This window comes from Dermacentor variabilis, chromosome 9 (genome assembly GCF_050947875.1).
Source record: "Dermacentor variabilis isolate Ectoservices chromosome 9, ASM5094787v1, whole genome shotgun sequence".
Taxonomy (NCBI): domain Eukaryota; kingdom Metazoa; phylum Arthropoda; class Arachnida; order Ixodida; family Ixodidae; genus Dermacentor; species Dermacentor variabilis.
In genome coordinates this window covers 136,702,212-136,721,427 of record NC_134576.1, presented here as the reverse complement: position 1 = coordinate 136,721,427, position 19,216 = coordinate 136,702,212, and the positions used below count along the sequence as shown (strand labels likewise).

Genomic DNA, 19,216 nt, shown 5'->3' with positions numbered 1-19,216 from the left:
TTATTTAGACACTCTATGGTTGAGCCCGTGCAGCACATCAACTTGCTCACAACTGACTGTGCTTCGCAACACTCCCAAAAGTCCCGTTACAACAGCCGACACGGAAGTGTGCACTTCACGCCTGGCTCTCTGGTCCACCTATGATTGCCATGCCACCGCATTGGCCTACTAGAGAAGCTCCTCCCACTTTACATCGGGCCATACAAGGTGCTGCGTCAACTTGGTGATGTCGATTACGAGATTATACCCCTGGGCCCTGCTACTTCGACCTCCTTGCTACCAACTGATGTTTCCTAAGAACGGTGATAACATCGGGCGAAAAAATGAGCCCATCATCAATCGTATTTCGACGATTCTAATGAATGAATGTGTTGTTTAGTGGCACAAGGGCCAGTCTGGCTGAAGCCCTATTGCCCTTCTAGCTCTGCAATGTCGTAGCAAGCACCAGGATGGCGCTTCCGCCACCGGAGGGCGATATTAGGGAGTGATCGATACATTAATGAACGTGAGATTTGGCAAAGCGATGAAGTCGACGATGAGGTCGCTTGCACGTGGACCGGATCAGGCATCGTCTCTTGCCCCACATTTCTTTGTAAATATTTTGTAAATATATTTTTCACCTACATCTTGCCTCCGTCAAAATATTTCTACCTTGGCTATTAATGAAGCAATTCGAAAAATTATGACAAGAAATTTTCACGGTACTTAATTTTTTTTTTAATGCAATGGAAAGCTTACCGATAAGAGTGTCTAATCGTGGAGTGGTAATGTGGCAAACACCGTGGAACATTTTTTGTCAGAACTTTTTGATCTGCAGTGAGGATGTACTCCTTCACTGGATGGATGCTGAAAACGGTGATACGTCAGCGCAACAGCGATTATACACCGGCAGTAGTGGGATGCAGACGACAAGTGCGGCCATAACTGTGAGAAAGTATTATTTTGTCTACGACTGCGAGGTTCCTGCGATTTATGTTTTCCGAAGTGTTAAAGTACCTCTGCAATAATAGCTACATGTTTTCATGGATTCCTGTCCAACTGCTTTACTATTTAACCAGTCAAAAAGAAACCAACCGGATCAAAAACGAAACGAAATTTTTTGCATGTGATATGCGGTTCAGCGTGTTGCGGTGGCCACGTGTGCTTTTGATTTCCAAAGCATAGAATAAAGTGCAAGTGTCTAATAATATAGAAAATGCAATTTTAAACATTATTTATGTTCTACTTAATAACAGCAAACTGACGTACAGTAATCTCATAGACTACATCCAAAGTACCAAGATTTCAGTGCCAGGCCTCGCCACTTACTAGTTTTTAAGATGTTCTTTGCTAATTTAAAATTACAATTCCTACTTCAATTGCAAACAGCGTGCTCGATTCTATCACTGTAAATCATAGTCATCTCATTTGCACTGCAGCCTCAGAACACATTCTGGTCAGTTGTCAGTCCCTTTAACTCTTTCCTTACCGCGCCATAGAGCATCGATCACTATGGATCGATGGTTTTGAATACCCCGCCAAAAATAAAACTCCGCGGTTACGGACGTGTGGCGCCATCTGGCCAGTAATAGAAGAACTACTGCGCACTTTCTATGTTTTTTTGCGTTTTAGCGCGAAGGCTCCTGCGAGAAAAAAAAAAGCAGCGGAGAAGGTAGCGAGGAGTTTTCCCAACATGCCGCCGAAAACGCGTCGCGCGCCGCTGAAAAAGAAGTCTTCTCAAAGTGATTCCGCTGCTTCTGATGCTCATATTATCGATATGAGCAGTAGTGAGGAGTCCGTAGAGGACGTTGGATCATCGGATTTCGACTCCGACAGTGATGATTCCTCTACACAGCCCGGACCTTCAACTAGCGTGGCAAGGTAAGCATAGTTTCGGATGTCAGTGTTGTTGTTATACGATGCGCGTGCTTTGTAAATGACGACACCTGTTTACGTTTTTCTTTTAGGGTGTCAACTACATACGGAGGCGATATTTTGCCAAACACGCCGTGCTGAGTCAGGTTTTCACCGAATCGCGCACCTGGCGTACACCTGGACGTGACGCGCCGGAGTGAGACGCGCAGGTTTCTTGGTGCACTGGACATGTTCATGATGTTTTTTACCGCTGAAATGATTTCCACTTTCTGTGCACACACAAACAAGTATGCGTGGATGAAAATTTTTGAGAAACCAAGCTATGCTCAGCCAGATGGCTCCTGGCTAGAGGTCACGCCCCCTGAGATGTTGCGCTTCATTGCGCTATTGATTTACATGGGCATCGTGCAACTTCCTAGACTCCACTTGTATTGGAACACTGGAACAATCTACGGCGGTCTACTTCCAGGGAAGATCATGAGCAGGAAGCGTTTCTTCTCCCTGCTTGCTTTTTTGCATGTCTCGGACCCTGAGGATGACAGTGCTGCTTCAGCTGGCAAACTGCGGAAGGTACTCCCACTACTTTGAGAGATCAACGAGGCGTCGGCACGATTTTTTCAGCCACGGGAAGCCATTTCAGTCGATGAAAGGATGGTGAAATCCAAAGCACGCTCGGGAATCAGGCAATATATTCGGGACAAGGTGACGAAGTGGGGCTACAAATTGTGGGTTTTAGCTGAGTCAGAAACTGGATACACCTTACAGTTCTTCGTTTACACGGGCAAGCGGGAGAGACCGGGACCGCATGGATTGGCTTTTGATGTAGTGGGTAAGCTTTGTGATAAATATTTAGGACAAGGATACAAAATTTACATGGACAATTTTTATACTTCGAAGCACCTTTTCGAACACCTCCTTCAGTGCAAAACGCTGGCATGTGGAACAACGAGAAAAGATCGTCGAGGCTTCCCTGGCGATCTGAAAGATCCAAAATGGGAAAAGAAAGCTGAACGTGGAGACATTCGTTGGATAAGGGAAGGAAACGTCTTGTTTCTTCAGTGGAAGGACCGTAAGGCTGTAAGTCTCATGAGCCCCATTCATACAGCCAATGAACATGTGCCTGCAAAGAGACGTACAAAAGTGGGCAACAAGTGGAGCGAGAGGACCATAAGAAAGCCCTTGTTTGTACATGAGTACAATGCAGGTATGCTGGGCGTTGACAAATCTGACCAAATCATTGGAACGTACAACGTGCTTCGTAAATGTGTGCGCTGGTGGAAAACACTCTTTTTCCACTGCATAGATATTGCTTGTGTAAATAGTTTTATTCTGTTTCAAGAGCATCGGAAAAGGCACCCCGACATTGCTGAGCTACGTCTGAGTGCCCGCTTTGACCAACTTTCTTTCCGAGAGATGCTCATTAAGCAAATTTTGAATCTTGATGATGATCAACCGGCCAGCATCTCTTATCTGCCACCCGACTGGGTTCGCCACAAGCCTGAGAAGGTCGACAACCGAAGGAACTGTAAGCAGTGCTATGAGAAAACCAAGAAAGAAGTGAAGACAAATGTTTTTTGCAGCACCTGTGAAGCGCACCTTTGTTTTACGACTACGCGTAACTGTTTCGCCGATTGGCACATGCGTCATGGGCGCCGAGTTCAAAGGTCGCTTGAAAATATAATTTTTTACCCAGAGTGCTCAGATTTTCAGGAAGTGTACCTGAGTTCACGGACAATCATTTGTATATCCCAGTTTTTTTTTCTTGTACGTGTGGTGAAGTGTAGTGTCAATTTCGTGTCTTCGCATGTATGTTTTTCTTACTTTTCTTCAGCTTTCAGAGATAAAATATGAAAAAATGTCGCAGTGATTACTTTGTATGTTATTACATTGGAAAGGCAAAACAATCAGCTACATTTTCATATATAACAATCCATTGTACAACAAAATTTTCCCAAGAAAAAAAATAATATGTAGACACATAGCAAAAACGGCTGTTTTCTGCGGTAAGGAAAGAGTTAAGGAAACTTTACAAAGCAAACACAGCCAAAATACAAAACTTAGAAAGCATTAACATCACTCTTACGTACCAGAGCCAGAATGCAGCACAAAATTTTTTTTTTAATGGAACTGCGGCAATTTCACTTCAAATATTCATTTTACAGTGAAATTAATGAAAATTCTGTTTTATAAGAATAGCTGAACAGCCAAGCTATCGCCTTAATCTTCACCCTCTTTTGTGGCCTGAGCGTGTGTGCGGCGGTGTGCAAAGACTACGAGAAGTGACAGTTGAGGTGGTTTGAAGGGCTCGCTAAGCCCAAACCCATGGTGGTCTGTACTTCCGCGAGATACGAGACTCCTACAACATGAACAATTAACCTGAAGCTCTCCACTACACCATACCTCACAACACACGACACAGCTTACCTGCATTTCACTCATGAGTTGCTCAAGGGCACCCTGTGTCTCTGCAAGCTGAACGAAGACTTCGCCAGGCGTCAACACCCAGCAAGCTTCAACAGGCACTGCAACACCTTCCATCAGAGCTGGGTATTGGAAGCCGCCCACGTGGTACAGCTGTAGAAAAAGGTTAAGTTCAGGTGAACCTCCGCCCATAAAAATGATACAACCAACAGAGATTGTGATGGGGGGAAAAAGTGTGCAGATATTATAAGTTTCGAATAGGGATACTTAGCTTCAAATATTGAATTATAATATGCACATGCATTTGTTAGCAAGTTAGCTGATATGCATGCCACACGGGCACAGTAAATGACATTAACTTGCTAATGCCTTAAACTTTAATGCAATTTGCGGGTCGCCACACGGACATGCTTAGTGTCATTAAAGCTTAATGCCATTCGCGACGTAGTGCGTTCTCGTAACTCACTTGGCCACCAAATGCGTACTCTCGTTCCCAGTGTTTCCACATTCTGATGAGACTAAATGAATTCTTAGTTAAGAACAATTAATATATTCTTCACTTTCTTTTAAAAGGAGCTCTTTTTTTCACGGCGTAGGGCGTTCTTACAGTAATACAGCTCACTTGACCACCGAATGCGTACTCTCGTTTCCAATGTCCCCGCCGTGGGCGTGGTGACCACGTTCTGCAATATTAAACTTGTAGATAAAAACAACTAACATGATCTTCACTTATTTTTAAACAGGAGCTCTTTATTTTCGTATAGATCAGCAGGCGATCTTGCCAGTAGGCATGGCTACAGTACTAATCATGAACGCGTTAGCCATGAGAAAATGTTCCATTGCACGGTGGCAACTCCTTGCCTTGTTGGTCTTATACTGAAGCCTTAGAAATTTTTTCTTGACGATGTTTGGCTCGAAGAAGCACATATGCCACAACAAACTGGAGCAAACGATCAGTTTTCAGGATTGCTGCTTGAAAGCTTTGAAGCTGTGAGCGCCATTTTTCCAATTTTTATGCTTTGGCTATGCTATGGGTTGGCCGTTCAGCTAGCTTCGGCGTCAAACAGTTTACGGCTGGATGTCACAATGACATTCCTGAAGTAAACTACATAAAATACGTCTATCAATGTTTCTCAGGCCATTTCTTAAACATTTGCTTTCTAAATAACTGTTTTTATTGTATTACGATTGGCAGGCAAACTTTATCACTTCACTGCTGCTATCATCATCACGACGTTTAATGTCATTAAGTATGCACGTGTAGCAGCAATAGAAATATAATGGCATGAACCTCACCCGTGTGGCACGGGTATTATTTTAACATGTTGAATCATTGTAATAACATTGTCAACGGTAAAAAAATAGACTAGTAAACCGTTACACTAAAGGATTGCGTATTTGACTCATGCAAGCTTCGTACAGAATATTCTATTCAAAATTCAAGGAGGGGGAAAATAAGCCTTATTCGTACACTTACAATAAAAAACAGTAAAATCTCCTTCTTAGCTGCAATTACTTGCAGCTGAGCAGCTGCCGAGTCGTACACATGCCTAAAGCTCTTTAGGGGGCTTTTCGAAGTTGAGTTTTCCATTGCAATGATTTCTATTGCCTCCCAGCCTGAGGGTTAGTTAGTGTCCAGCTTCAGCCAGAGACTCATTGCATCAAAGCCAAACGGCTGAAACTTACTTTATATGATGGCTGCAGTGTGAACTATAAAAACAACAAAATTAGTGGCACGGCTTGGTTGCTCCACCTGGCTTCATTTAGCTCCACGACGGCAATGTCAATTTAAACAAGCCTGTTGTTGGATGCTGATGCACACGCCACATTACACTGCTTAGCAACACTGAAAAGAAAATATTTAGGATCATCTTCCAGTAGGCACTGTCCATGGCATAGCCCATATGCAGTGTTTGTAGGTTTAAAAGTTGCCCACCACCGCCGTTTTCAAAGAATTCAAGGAGCGCATTTATATTCAAGGAGTTTTAAGAGTTGAGTCACTTTTTCCAAATTCAAAGCTTTTGCAGGATTTTGAAGAGGTCTAGGAACCTTGCTCATGTTAAATTAGAAAGTTGAGGAATTCACATTAGCAGTCTATTCTATCCAATATGTGCTTTATCAAATGTTCCAAAACTCGGAGCCATTTGACCTTGTGTCAGCCATCACTCATTGCATTTGCGGTCAAGCAAATACAATGAGTAACCTCATGAATGGGAGTGGCATTTCAAAAGTAACAAATGAGCATGGTAAAAGCTGCACTCAGACCCAACCAAAATCAAATGGTGCTGTACTGTTTGCTATGGCCGTAGCTTAGACAAGAACTACTGAAGAACATTGTCTCTTATTTTTCCTAATCTTTGTGCCACATGCTAGCAGGACTTCATCAGCACAGCTTGAGCAGCAAGCGCCTTCTGTTTTCCTTCAGTGTGAGACATCTGACCGACTTACTGTTGTCAAGGTACTGCATTCACAAGAATATAGCGCAACCACTCACATAATGCGACATGTACAGTTGCCGACTGATTTTTCGGACTCCAAAAATTCGGACATGCTCGATTATTCGGTCTGCTTCGCGGCATCGCCATTCTCCCCATAGACCATAATGTATAACAACTGCCGAACGTTCAGGCACCTTGCAACCTCTTGTCTGATTTTGCGAACACTCCTCGAGTCAGCTCGATCGAGAGCACCATGCACCGACTCTGACCGGTGCATGGTTCGACTTGCTGAAAGCCATTTTTGTTTTGAGCGGAGCCTCCTTGCTGCCCCACGAAGTGGCGCTCCTGCAAATCACCACTCATCATCAACGTTTCTGCCTGTTTCGTAGCTACAGCAGTTCCGGTCTCAGCTTAGTAAGCCATGTCAAGACAATCCAGCTGCTGCTTTGTTTCTTTCTTCGTGCACGACGCTGTGAGTAGGCCAAGTTTCTCGTTTGTACGACTGGTGTCGGCGTGACGGCGTGGTGATGTTTGCTTTGTGTGCTGTGTCAAGGTTGCGGTGATGCAACGCGGCATACGGAAACATAGTGTCAAGTGTCTAATGGCGCCGACAGTGCCCGTGCAGACTCCAATGGGGAATGCCGGCAAGCGGGTGCCGAGAGGCCTAGGATTTGTCGCCTTCCGGTGTGCTCCCTACTGATGCCGAAAATGTTCTGCCGAGACCTGCGCAGTGGTTGCATTGAGATTCTGGACACCGTCTCATTTGACAGTTTCACAGGTGCTGATACTGCTGTACTGACATGTGCAGAACTCCACGACGGCGAGATCATTCGTCATTCTGCTGCGCCGCCGGATGATGACTCAGACTCTGAAGATGGCGCACCATATGCTACGCTGCCGTCGCATGCGGAGCGTGTACAAGCAATGACTGTGCTTTCAGCCGCCTATAGTGACCGTACGACCGTCTCCGAGATTCAGGCTTATCTTATTGCGCGTAAATGGAACAGCGTGCAACGGCGCATTCACGATTTCTTCAAGCCCACTGCAGAGTCCGAATAAGTGCGTGGAAATAAAGGATTTCTTTTTTTCTTAGTCTGCGCTTTCGGACACCTGTTTATTTGGACATTTCCGCAGTCCCTGTGAGGTCCGAATAAACGGTCGGCGACTGTACATTATACAGTTAAACTTTGATATAACAAAATTCTCGCTACAACGAAGTATTTAACTTTTCTTAACCTCTTGTCTATAGAATACCATGTAATTAGAACTTCACAATTAAGAAGTGTGTTTGTAGGCAATTTCAATGCTACAAAATTTCACTTCCCCAGCAAGGAAACACCAAGAAAATAAATGGAAACTCCAGCGGACGCAGATGGTCAAACGATTGAATTACAAGTGGCTGCCTGCAAACTCATCTCTTAAATCGTGCGCAGCACGACAAGAGCGACCTCCAAAGTTGCATAATGTTCCGTATAAACTCAAAGTGTGAAAAGATCCTGTCGTGGCCCACGCACTATGTGCTTTAAGTGCAAGTCAAAGTGTGCGAAGGTGAGAGAGAAAGACGGCGGCTTCACGCACAAATGCCACCTTCCCACACAAGCAAATAGAAAGAGAGGGAGGGGAGCGAGCTCGCAATAATGCGATCAAGCGCATACGAGAGTCGGGGCGGGTAAGTTGGCGTGCCTCCCAATTTCTGCCGCATGTCTCGGCCATGGCTGTGCATGGCTGTAAGCATGGCTGAGCACACATGCAGCCGTGCACCCTGCTTTAGAGGTAACCTGCTGCATGTGCAAAGAGTGGGCGTGCCGAGACAGCGTGGTATCATGTAAGCTGTCTTCCCACGTGTTTAGTATTGGAGGTTGCGTAATCTCGAGTTTCGGTGACCCATTGGAAGCAAGAGACAGACACAAAGTATTCGCTCCCTGCTGCAGGCGCTTTTCATGATAGCGTCATGCCAGTGCGGGTGATGCTATTAGCCGCGGGGGTGTAGTGCATGCGAAAGCGTGGCTGGTTTCGCTTAATTTGCACCACCGATGTGAGGATGTCGTGTAAATGACACTCACAAAGTATTCGCTCCCTGCTGCAGGCGCTTTTCATGATAGCGTCATGCCAGTGCGGGTGATGCTATTAGCCGCGGGGGTGTAGTGCATGCGAAAGCGTGGCTGGTTTCGCTTAATTTGCACCACCGATGTGAAGATGTCGTGTATATGGCATGAAACAGTGTCATTTATCGCCAACTTTCAAATTCATCAAAATGAGTTGTTTTCTCATTCAAATCAGCATTTTTTGATTGCCCAATAACTTGGAAAATTCTGCGGCCCCTCTTTGTGTCAGAAGAATCTATCGGCTACTATACTCATTCGCATACAAGGTCGAATTTCAATACAATGAAATTTCGATATAACAAGGTTTAACTGTACTACAGGAAAAAGGGAGAGGGCCTCTTCGACTGCATGAAAAAGAACGTTCTAACTTCAATCATGTGTAATGTATTTGTATTTGTTTAGAATAGTGCCTTCTAACATACCACAATGCACTTCAGCATTTTGGCAAAGCCCATCATGGAACATCCATTGCCTGTGAGGTCTGTATTAAATGTCCCATATCTTGCTTGGGCGCATATTGCAGTAGCGGATTGGCCATCGCTCTATTATGAAATGTTGGATCAGGCATGTGGTACACTGCACCGAGGTGCGGCATGTGCATGTGGCAGCGAGCTGGCATATTTGCATAGTGCTGAGTACTGGCCCATTGAACCTACACTCCCGGAAAGAGCATTCTTGTTGCAAATATGTTCTTTTGCACATTGGCCCCCATCACTCTTTACTATGCTTTAAGTGCAACCTCACTGTCCACAATCCCATGCCCTTGCTATTGAGAGGCTGGTTGTCTTGCAAGGCTTAGACGTCTAACGGCTGAGCGCGCTTTTACATCCTAAATTTAACCAGCAGCATGTAGTCATCACAAAATACTACACAAAACAGACATATTTTTTAATTTAGAAACAGACGCTGAGAACTGTTTGTTCTTGCACAGCAAAAAAAAAAAAAAAAAAAAAAAGACAGTTCTTTTCGATTCTATTTCGATTTGTTTCGAATACAAACATCAAAAATGTTATATTTAATGACAGACATTTTCTAATACAGTTCCCTAAAATGACCCAATGAAATGACCCAACACAGCAACGCTTCTTTTTTGCTGGTTAATATGTTCCCGGTAAACACAATCTTTCAGCACCAATGTTCAGTATGCTACCAAACTGTGATTGTACGTTTTCCAGCCCCTAGACACTGTGTGAACAATAAAATGCATGAGGCAAGCTTGATAAAGATCAGTAGATGCCCACGATGGTAGTTTCGCCACAGTACTCACTTGCCAAGATGACAAAAAAAAAAAAAAGGATCTGCGTTTTTCTGGCTTTGGCAAGCATAAGCCGCAAAAATAAAAAGGCACGTCGGCACCTTGTTCTGCAACGATTTGCGTAACATTTCAAATTATGTAGATTAACTACAGTCCAACCTACTAAATATTTAAAGCGAAGCTTCCTTTCCCTGCCATCCTATGATTTCGCCTGGGTCAGTCAGTTGGTCGCTAGTCGGGTTGTTTATCTTTAAGTAGATAAAAAAAAGCTAAGTAAAACAAGCATGCATATGGTGGCCAGATACTAAACTCTGCATGCCAGCGCAGCAGTCCAATGCTCTAACCATAGTAATGACGACTCCATACGATGACACATATCCAAGAAGCGGGTGGTACAATGGCACATGCCCACAACGGAGGATTGGACAAGAAGTGGACGGCACATATAATGCCAATGCCTACTATCTCTTTGCCATGTGTTGATTATGATTTCCCACCATGGCTCAGACTCGCAACGGGGGATCGGTCAAGAAGTGTTTCTGCATGTTAATCATGACGATGATGATCATTGCTATAGAACAATACATACCCAAGTAGCTGGTAGTACAATGGCACATTGTGAATAAAACCGCTACAGACACGGCATGGAGGGAGACAACACAGGGCGGTTGTTTTCGTGTGTTCCAGTCTCCCTCCATCCTGTGTCTGCAGCGGTTTTATTCACAATGTCCCACCGACAGGCCTGCAACTTTACCCTGCTAAACAATGGCACATACCCACAACGGGGGATTGGAAAAGAAGCAGGAGGTACACATCGTGCCTCCAAGTAGTTCTTTGAGATGAAGAAGTGTGTTGATGATGATTATGTCTTTCTACTATGGCACATACCCACAACGGGGGATTAGCCAAGAAGCATGCCTCCGTACTGACATTGATGATGACGATTTCCATACACTCACGCATACCTAAGTAGCAGGTAGTACAATGGCAGATACCCAAAGCGGGAAATTGGCAAAGAAGCGGGAGGTACATGTCGTGCTTCCAAGTAGCTCTTCGTGAGCTGATCGCAGCATGTTGATGATTACGATTTCCCACTATGGCACATACCCACAATGGGGATTGGACAAGAAGCATGTCCATCTCTTGATAATGATGATGACAATTTCCATACAATGGCACATACCCAAGATGAGGGTACCCAAGATGATGGCAGTGGTGACAGCGGCGGAGCAGAAGGCTCAATTTCCAACTGTTGCACATGGCAGATTTGCACCTACTTCAAGGTGTCACTGAGACAGCTTTATCCGATGGGCAGGTAGGACTGTGCAGGAAGACAGTGCAAGCCTACAGAAAAGAGTGGCAGCGCACAGGCTGGATGGATGGAGGGGTGGATGGATGCTATCAGCGTCCTCTTTCGTCCTCCGCAAGTTTGATGTTTCTTAATGGGTGGTGTGAGAGTGGCGACGGCAGCGAAGCAAAATTTTTACCTCTGACAGCAAGTGAAGAAGCTTTTGCGGGCGGAAGTTGGGACACTTTCCAAAGCTGAAGGCCAAGCTTGTGGCGTACGTCGCCGAAATGCATGATCGGTCCCTGCTAGTGACGTGCGACATGGTGAGACAAGCTTGGATCTTCGCCTTTTAAGGACCTGCTGCCATGAGTACGAGTGGCTGGCGGCAGAAGACCGCAAATTTACGCCAACCTGACAAGCCAAAAGAGCCTCGCTGATGGCTCTGTGTGGTTGGGTGCTTTCGGCGGGGACTTGTGCATGTATGCAAATGCAGAATTTCGCAGGACGGCGACGTGCTTCGGGACCGTAACAGAAATTATGATGGCAGCACTAGTGAGGAGTAGTAGCCCAGTGACCATGTCAGCTACTAATAAATTTTCATTATGGAATGCGCCCGTGGGTATGCTCTGTTATTTTCCCCCCCCTGTCACACGCGATAAGGGGGTTCGACTTACATTCGAGTCGACTTACAATCGCGTAAATACGGTATGTTGTCATACGTTAATGTAATGTCTAAAGAGGCCACATACAACGGTCTGCTTTCTGCCCTGGATATTTCAATAGACTGAGCAAGGACAAATAAGTTATCATCCAGACACTTGCCTATTCTGAAGCCATTCCGAAGTTCTCCCAATATGCCATTATTCTCTGCCCATGCTTGCAGCTTCAATTTAATTGAGTTCATTGCTAACCTGTATATCACCAATGTAATGGTCAACGGTCTATATGAGTATCTTTCTCCCCCTTACCTGGATAACGTAACACATGGCCATCCCCTGGTCGCTATAAAGCTACCGCTGTTTCGCAGACGCATCAACTGGCAGCGATGACAGCAATGGAGCAGAAGGCATAATTTCTTACTGCTGCACATTGCAGGTTAGTAAACTTTTCAGATGTGCGTAACACTTTTGTTTATTGCAGCAGTCATTATAAATGACTGCAGGAATCTTTCAAAACAACAAGAGTTTAAACATGAGTTACGGAATGAATTCAAAAGAAACATGCATGCAGAAGAAAGAGGGCTTCAGGCTGATATAGATGAGATGAAGCAGAGCATAAACTTCATAAGAAAAAGGCTTGATGATGCTAATCAGCAACATGATGCTACCTTGAATGAGAACAATTCTCTTAAGGAAGAAAATGATATGCTCCAACAGCAAGTGTGATCATTAAAGAGGGATTTGGCTGAATGTCAAATCAGTCTTATGAAATTGGAGTAGTACTCGTGCAATAGAAACCTTGACATTAAGGGTATTGTGAAAACTCAGAATAAGTGTTTAACCGATATCCTTGCTAAAACTGGCCAGCGATATAGACGCAATTCACAGGGTGGCAAACAAAATGAGAATCTGTGCCAATTTCTGAACCAATTGTTTGATATGGCAGTTGCATGTAAGTATGAACATGGCTGGAAATTCGCTTAAGCAAAAAAAGGTGGCATTTTTGCCAGGCGCAATGAAACAGCAGTTTTGGCAATAAAATGCAAGAGTGATCTGGACAATAATAATAATAATAATATTTGGGGTTTTACGTGCCAAAACCACTTTCTGATTATGAGGCACGCCGTAGTGGAGGACTCCGGAAATTTTGACCACCTGGGGTTCTTTAACGTGCACCTAAATCTAAGCACACGGGTGTTTTCGCATTTCGCCCCCATCGAAATGCGGCCGCCGTGGCCGGGATTCGATCCCGCAACCTCGTGCTCAGCAGCCCAACACCATAGCCACTGAGCAACCACGGCGGGTGATCTGGACAAGATTAGCGCGACAGAATAAGAGTGCGCACGCTTGGCACAAACATTAAGATTTTCCAGTAGCCACGTGCAAAACATTGTTACTGATTGCATGCTACCTCAGGACATACGTGGTGTCATATCTGAGAATCCAGACAAGCTTTCATTTAAACATTAGATCCATACAGTATAAATATGACTAAATTATCACCCTTTTAAAATCACAGAATATTAGATTTAATGCACTCATATCCACTGAGACTTGTTATGGTGAAAATTCAGATTACTTTATTTTATCATGTTACAATCATTTCTTTTTAGATCAGAAAAATGCGGTGAAGTCTCTATTCAGGTTGCTGTACCAGGTTTTTAAATGCTACGCAAATTTTGCGCTGTTACTAGCGATATTGGAGTCATTTGTATTAAGCAAAATAATGTGTTTGCCATGCCATACAAACTACCAAGCGGCAATCTTGTGACAGTTTTAAACTTCCTTGATTCTTTACTTTCTTGTCCCAATGAAAATAGATGGTTGCTGACAATAGGTGGTAATATGAATATTAATGTTCAAAAGGTCTCGAGTCCAGCGAATGACCTTTTATTTGTGCTACAGAGCAATGGTTTTCAGAACGTTATAGCAACACCAACACACGTTACCTTGCAACTTTGCTAGATTTGTTCATTACTAACTTAAACGTTAACATTTTCTTTGGCGTTATAAACAGTGACATTAGTGATCACTTAGCTAATTTTTGTGAGTTTCAGTGAAGCAGTGCATTGAAACAAAAGGAGTGGCTTGAACTCTCTCGTACTAGGAAATGTCTCTCACTTAAGAAAATTTTAGGGATAAGATAGCTCAATCTGACTGGAAGGAAACTTACTCGTGGAGACAGCAACAAGTGCTATAACTCATTTCTAAAAATCTTCAAGACATACCGTAAACAAAAAAGGCTGCATAAGCCATGGATCACACATGAACATATCAAGATTAAGTTTAAGAACTAACTCTTTGACAAATTTTTAAAATCATGAAACATGCAAAAATTAAAAGGATTTAGAAGGTTTCGAAATAGGTTGAATAAAGAGATAAAAAGATCAAACAGCGAATATTTGACAACTGCTTGTGTGATAGTGGCAAAGTGTGAAGGATAACAAGTTCAGGGTGTCTACCAAGTTGACATTCCCAAAGTCCCTGAGTTTTCCAGGTTTTCTGACTGCCTTTGCAAAATTCCCTGAGTGACACAGAACTTTGCTTTACGTTATATTCGCTGACACTATGTCGCACGATGCTGTCACTTTCTAGTAAGCATGCTAAAAAACGACTTCATCCAGTTTGGATAGTAGGGAGTATCATTCATTTTATTTTTTAAATATCTGCTGCAAGGGCTTAGTAAAATGCACAGCGAATAAAATATATTTGAAAAAAAAAAAAGAAAGGTAAACCTCATTGCAAATCGAGTGGAACATTCTCAAATACGATTAAAAATGAGATGCATACATAAACAAATGTTTTTGAATATCTACTTCAGTCACGAATTATGATCGACTGTCGATACATATGTGTGCAATATTGGTGGTGCTTGAGACTCCACTAAAAGCAAATCAAAGTGATAGAACGACTCTGAGAATATTATGATGAGTCATTATAATTACAGAGTAACTAAATATTTGAATATTGTAAAGTGAGTCATGCTATGTTTCTTCATAAAAAGGATTAAATTCCCTGCTCGAATTATATGCACAAATTATTCATTAGCCTCAAGCGTTTCAAGAAAGAAAAAAATATATATATTTCAAGATTGCTACCGACATGCCCCACATCAAGCGTCACGTAAAACATGGAAGTGCCTTCACCAAAGCGATACATATCACTCAGAAGCAAAATGTAAGTAATTTAGGTTATCAGAATCTTCACATTGCTGTAAGCTTAATGTTCATGCTCTATTCCTTGCTATTATCACTGCACAAAAATGGCAAAAACAGGTTGCTTCTACAGATGTGGACGCCATGAGTGAAAATGATATGAGCTAATTTTATCAATTTATAGCAAGCTCATTGGTGTGATGCCCAAACTTTGTCACAAATGAGATTCTCAACAGCTGGTGTGCCAACCTCAACTCTCCTGACATACTCTCAGCCCGCACACAATGCCTCAGTCTTGCGTTTCACTGCTTTAAAGAGTTTATTTCGGTTTGGATGAGGGACCCCTGCAACCCGGCGTCAGCCAACACTGTTTTTTTTGAGCTCGAGCTTCTCGAAAAAAGCGGCGGCAGGCTTCCTTTCCCGTTCATTCCTCAATGCATAGGTCCTTTCTGTTCTCGTCCTCCTGCCACCGTGCATTCGCCCTAAGGACCATTTGAAGCGTTCAATTAGTCAGCTGTACAGTCAACGTGCGATTTTTTGGACTCCCTAAGGGCCGCGAAAACGTCCATAAAATCGGGCAGTCTGAAAAAAATGGAGACATGTCTTTTACTTCCATTAACCCTTTCGCTGTCACGGACGTACCGGTATGTCATCGCTCCCCCCCCAACCCCACAGTGTCATTGACGTACCGGTACATTCTCTATCGTGCATTGAAAATTTCGTGCCTGAGCGCAAAGCTGGCGCTCCTGGATTGGCCATGCCATCTGTTGACTCTTTCTGCAAGTTTGTATATTCGCCCCGACCTGTGTTAGTTCATGTATTGAAGAGTACGGTGCGACTGCCACTCCCCACTTTGTCTTTGCTGAGTGGCACGATGTCTCCCTGTTCGCTGGATCATGCATCACGCGCGTGTGGTTATGGGTTCAAGGGTTCTTCTGCCATCTACGCTGGTTTGAAGGTTTTTATTTTTCTTCTGTTGGTGTGTCTGCTACGGCGCGTCAAGTTCAGGCGCACGTGTTGTTGCCTCTCCGAAAAGAGTGACTCGATTGCTGCTTTCACACTCTCGCCGCACCCTCGCTTGCGTCTTGCAGCAGTAAACGTAAAGCCCTTCGAACTTTGTTTTAGCCTTTTTTCATCTCCCTCTGTCTTCTTGATCACACAACCTCGCGTTTCTCTCCGTTGTGCGGGCGACTGATAGCGCATCCTCCCTGCGCGCGGTTACTTTCGGATGGCTGAGCGCGCAGGACCTTCGTCTGCTCTTTGGAACGGTGGCTCTTCCGATTCAGAATACGAGCCGAGCTCGTATTTGGACTCTGAGAGCGTCTCACGCGTGGAAGAGATGAGTTCCGCACCGTCAGATTCGGATGTTGAACGGATGTTATACTCAGGCTGATGATGATGATGTTTACTAACAACAGCTGCAGAACACTGAAATGTGCATATTGCATTGACTATGTTATTTGTATACCAATCATAATCAAAAATAAATTGCTATGTTCATTCCCTGAAACCAAGCCGCCACTGGGGTTGCGTCACGGCCAGAAAGGTCCGACAGCGAAAGGGTTAAAGGCTGAAATCACTACAGGCACATCCGAAAAGGCTTACCAGCACGCTTATTAGGTATATCGGTGCCTGTACTGTGACAGGAGATGGCGGATGGACGCGTGTATAATTAAGGAATTGATACTGTGTGTGACAATTGGCCCTTCACACGCTTGTTATGCTTCACTGCATAACGCTTCTGTATTGAGGCAAAGCTGACTTTTGGGAACCGGCATTACGCAATGTGCCATACTTTCCGAGCTTCGAAGCCAATCGCGAGCCACAAAGATGGAGTCGGCACCATTGCCTACAGCGGCGAATTATTTCAAGGAAAAACACGGTGCCGAAGTACAGGAAGGTTAATAATGAATGTTGAAGCAGCTAGGCCTAGTGTTTACCATGGCGGTGGTGGTGGCTTTGATCAATGTCGTTTCGGACCTGCGCTCACGGCAAAAAGTCCAGAAAATCAGACGGCGAAGGGAACTTGCGTCCAAAATTTCAGACGTTCTTATACATTGACTCTATGGGGTACGTAATGGTGCTGTGGAGCTGTTGGGCACCCAGAAAGTCAGCCATTGAGTGTGCATTGGCAACTTCTCCAGCCGATGACACAGCATCAAAAGACGATTCGTTACGACCCTTCTCTGTTACGCGAGCCAGCATTACTGCGACTTTCATTCCCTTTCAATAAAATTACAGCTAATTTTCCCTGATAGAAGCACAAATTCCCCGAGTTTTCCCTGACATTTCCAGACTATTCAAAATCCCTGAGAATTACCGGTTGGTAGACACCCTGAAGTTACTAAACAAGAGCACTATGCATACCAACTGACAACCTTGTTATAAATGACAAAAGGGTTCACAGGGCCGAACTAGCTAACCTTTTTAATGTTTCTGCTGAAATTGGCACTAGTACTTTCTGTCATGGAGCTACTAATCATATTCTGAGGTTATCCCCTACAATGTACTTACCCGCATATTCAGAAATGCATCTTAACTTGAAGCCCATGCTTGACTTGATTTAAATGATGCCTGTTGTGAATGCACCGAAAGAAACGCAATGAGCGTCTTGGGCACGTTTACACCAGGCGTCATTTATATTAAGTCAAGCATGAACTTCAAGTCAAGATGCATTTCTGAATACAACAGTTAATGTCAACCTCTATCCCTGAAGTAACAATTTTGTATCGGAAACTTAAAAATGGTCATAGCCATGATGTAGATGACTTAGAAATAAAACCAATCAAATATGTTATAGATTTAATTGCACCAGCATGGTGTTGATAATGATTTCCTACCATGGCACATAATCGCAACAGGGGATATGCCAAGAAGCGTGCTGGCATATTGAGAATGATAATTTCTGTACAATGGCACATAACCAAGGAGTGAGTGGTTCAATGACACATGCCCACATTGGGGGATTGGCAAAGAAGCGCGTCTGCATATTGATAATGAGGATGACTGTTTTGTACTATGGCACACGCCCACGATGGGAAATTGGCCAGGAAGTGGCTGATACATATTGTGCAAATGCCTACTATCTCTTCAAGATGATCACCGCATGTTGATTATGGTTTCCTTACTATGGCACATAGCCACAACGAAGGGTCAGCCAAGAAGTGCGTCTGCATTTTGATTGTGATGATTTCCATACGGTGGCACATACCCTTAAAGGGGGATTGCCAAAGAAGTGGGTCCTCGCGTTAATTAGAATGTTAATTTCCATACTATGGCGCATACCCACAATGAGGGTTCAACAAAGAAGCATGTCCCCGCATTAATAAGGATGTCAATTTCCATCCTATGGCACATACCCAACACAGGGGATTGGCAAAGAGTGTCCACATGTTGATTATATGACAATTTCGATATTATGGCACATACCTGCAACAGGGGATCAACAAAGCATGTCCCCATGTTTATTGGAATGTTAATTTCCATATTATGGCACATATCTGCAACAGGGGATTGGCAAAATTGTCTACCTGTTGATTGTGATGATTATTTCAATAGTATGGCACATACCCGTAACGAGGGATTGACAAAGCATGTCCCCATGTTGATTAGGATGTTAATTTCCATATTATGGCAAATATCTGCAACAGGGGATTGGCAAAATTGTCCACATGTTGGTTATGATGATTATTTCAATACTATGGCACATACCCGCAACGAGGGTTCGACAAAGGATGTTCCCATGTTGATTAGGATGTTAATTTTCATATTATGGCGCATACCTGCAACGGGGATCAGCAAAATTGCCCACGTGTCGGTTATGATAATTTCAATACAGTGGAATCTCAATGATACGATCACGGCTGATACGAATTTTCGGATGATACGAATTTTTCTGTGGTCCCAGTCGAGCCCCATTACTTTGCAACGTGCTAGAGAACGGTTGTTACGAATCAATTTTCGACCTGCGTCGGTTGATACGAAAATTACCGAAGACACTGGAAATTCTGAAGTGTGCTTGGCGAAAGCCAGACGCTACTG

General features: G+C 43.8%; 1 protein-coding gene across 2 annotated transcripts in view; it reads right to left on the bottom strand.

The window, feature by feature from the left end:
- LOC142557633 (uncharacterized) overlaps window positions 1–19,216 on the bottom strand; it is a 72,210-nt gene that overhangs the window by 31,357 nt on the left and 21,637 nt on the right. For both annotated transcript variants that reach the window (XM_075669603.1, XM_075669604.1), the window contains exon 5: window positions 4,279–4,428. In XM_075669603.1, coding sequence (XP_075525718.1) covers window positions 4,279–4,428 — 150 coding nt within the window. The remainder of the gene's footprint in view (window positions 1–4,278; window positions 4,429–19,216) is intronic.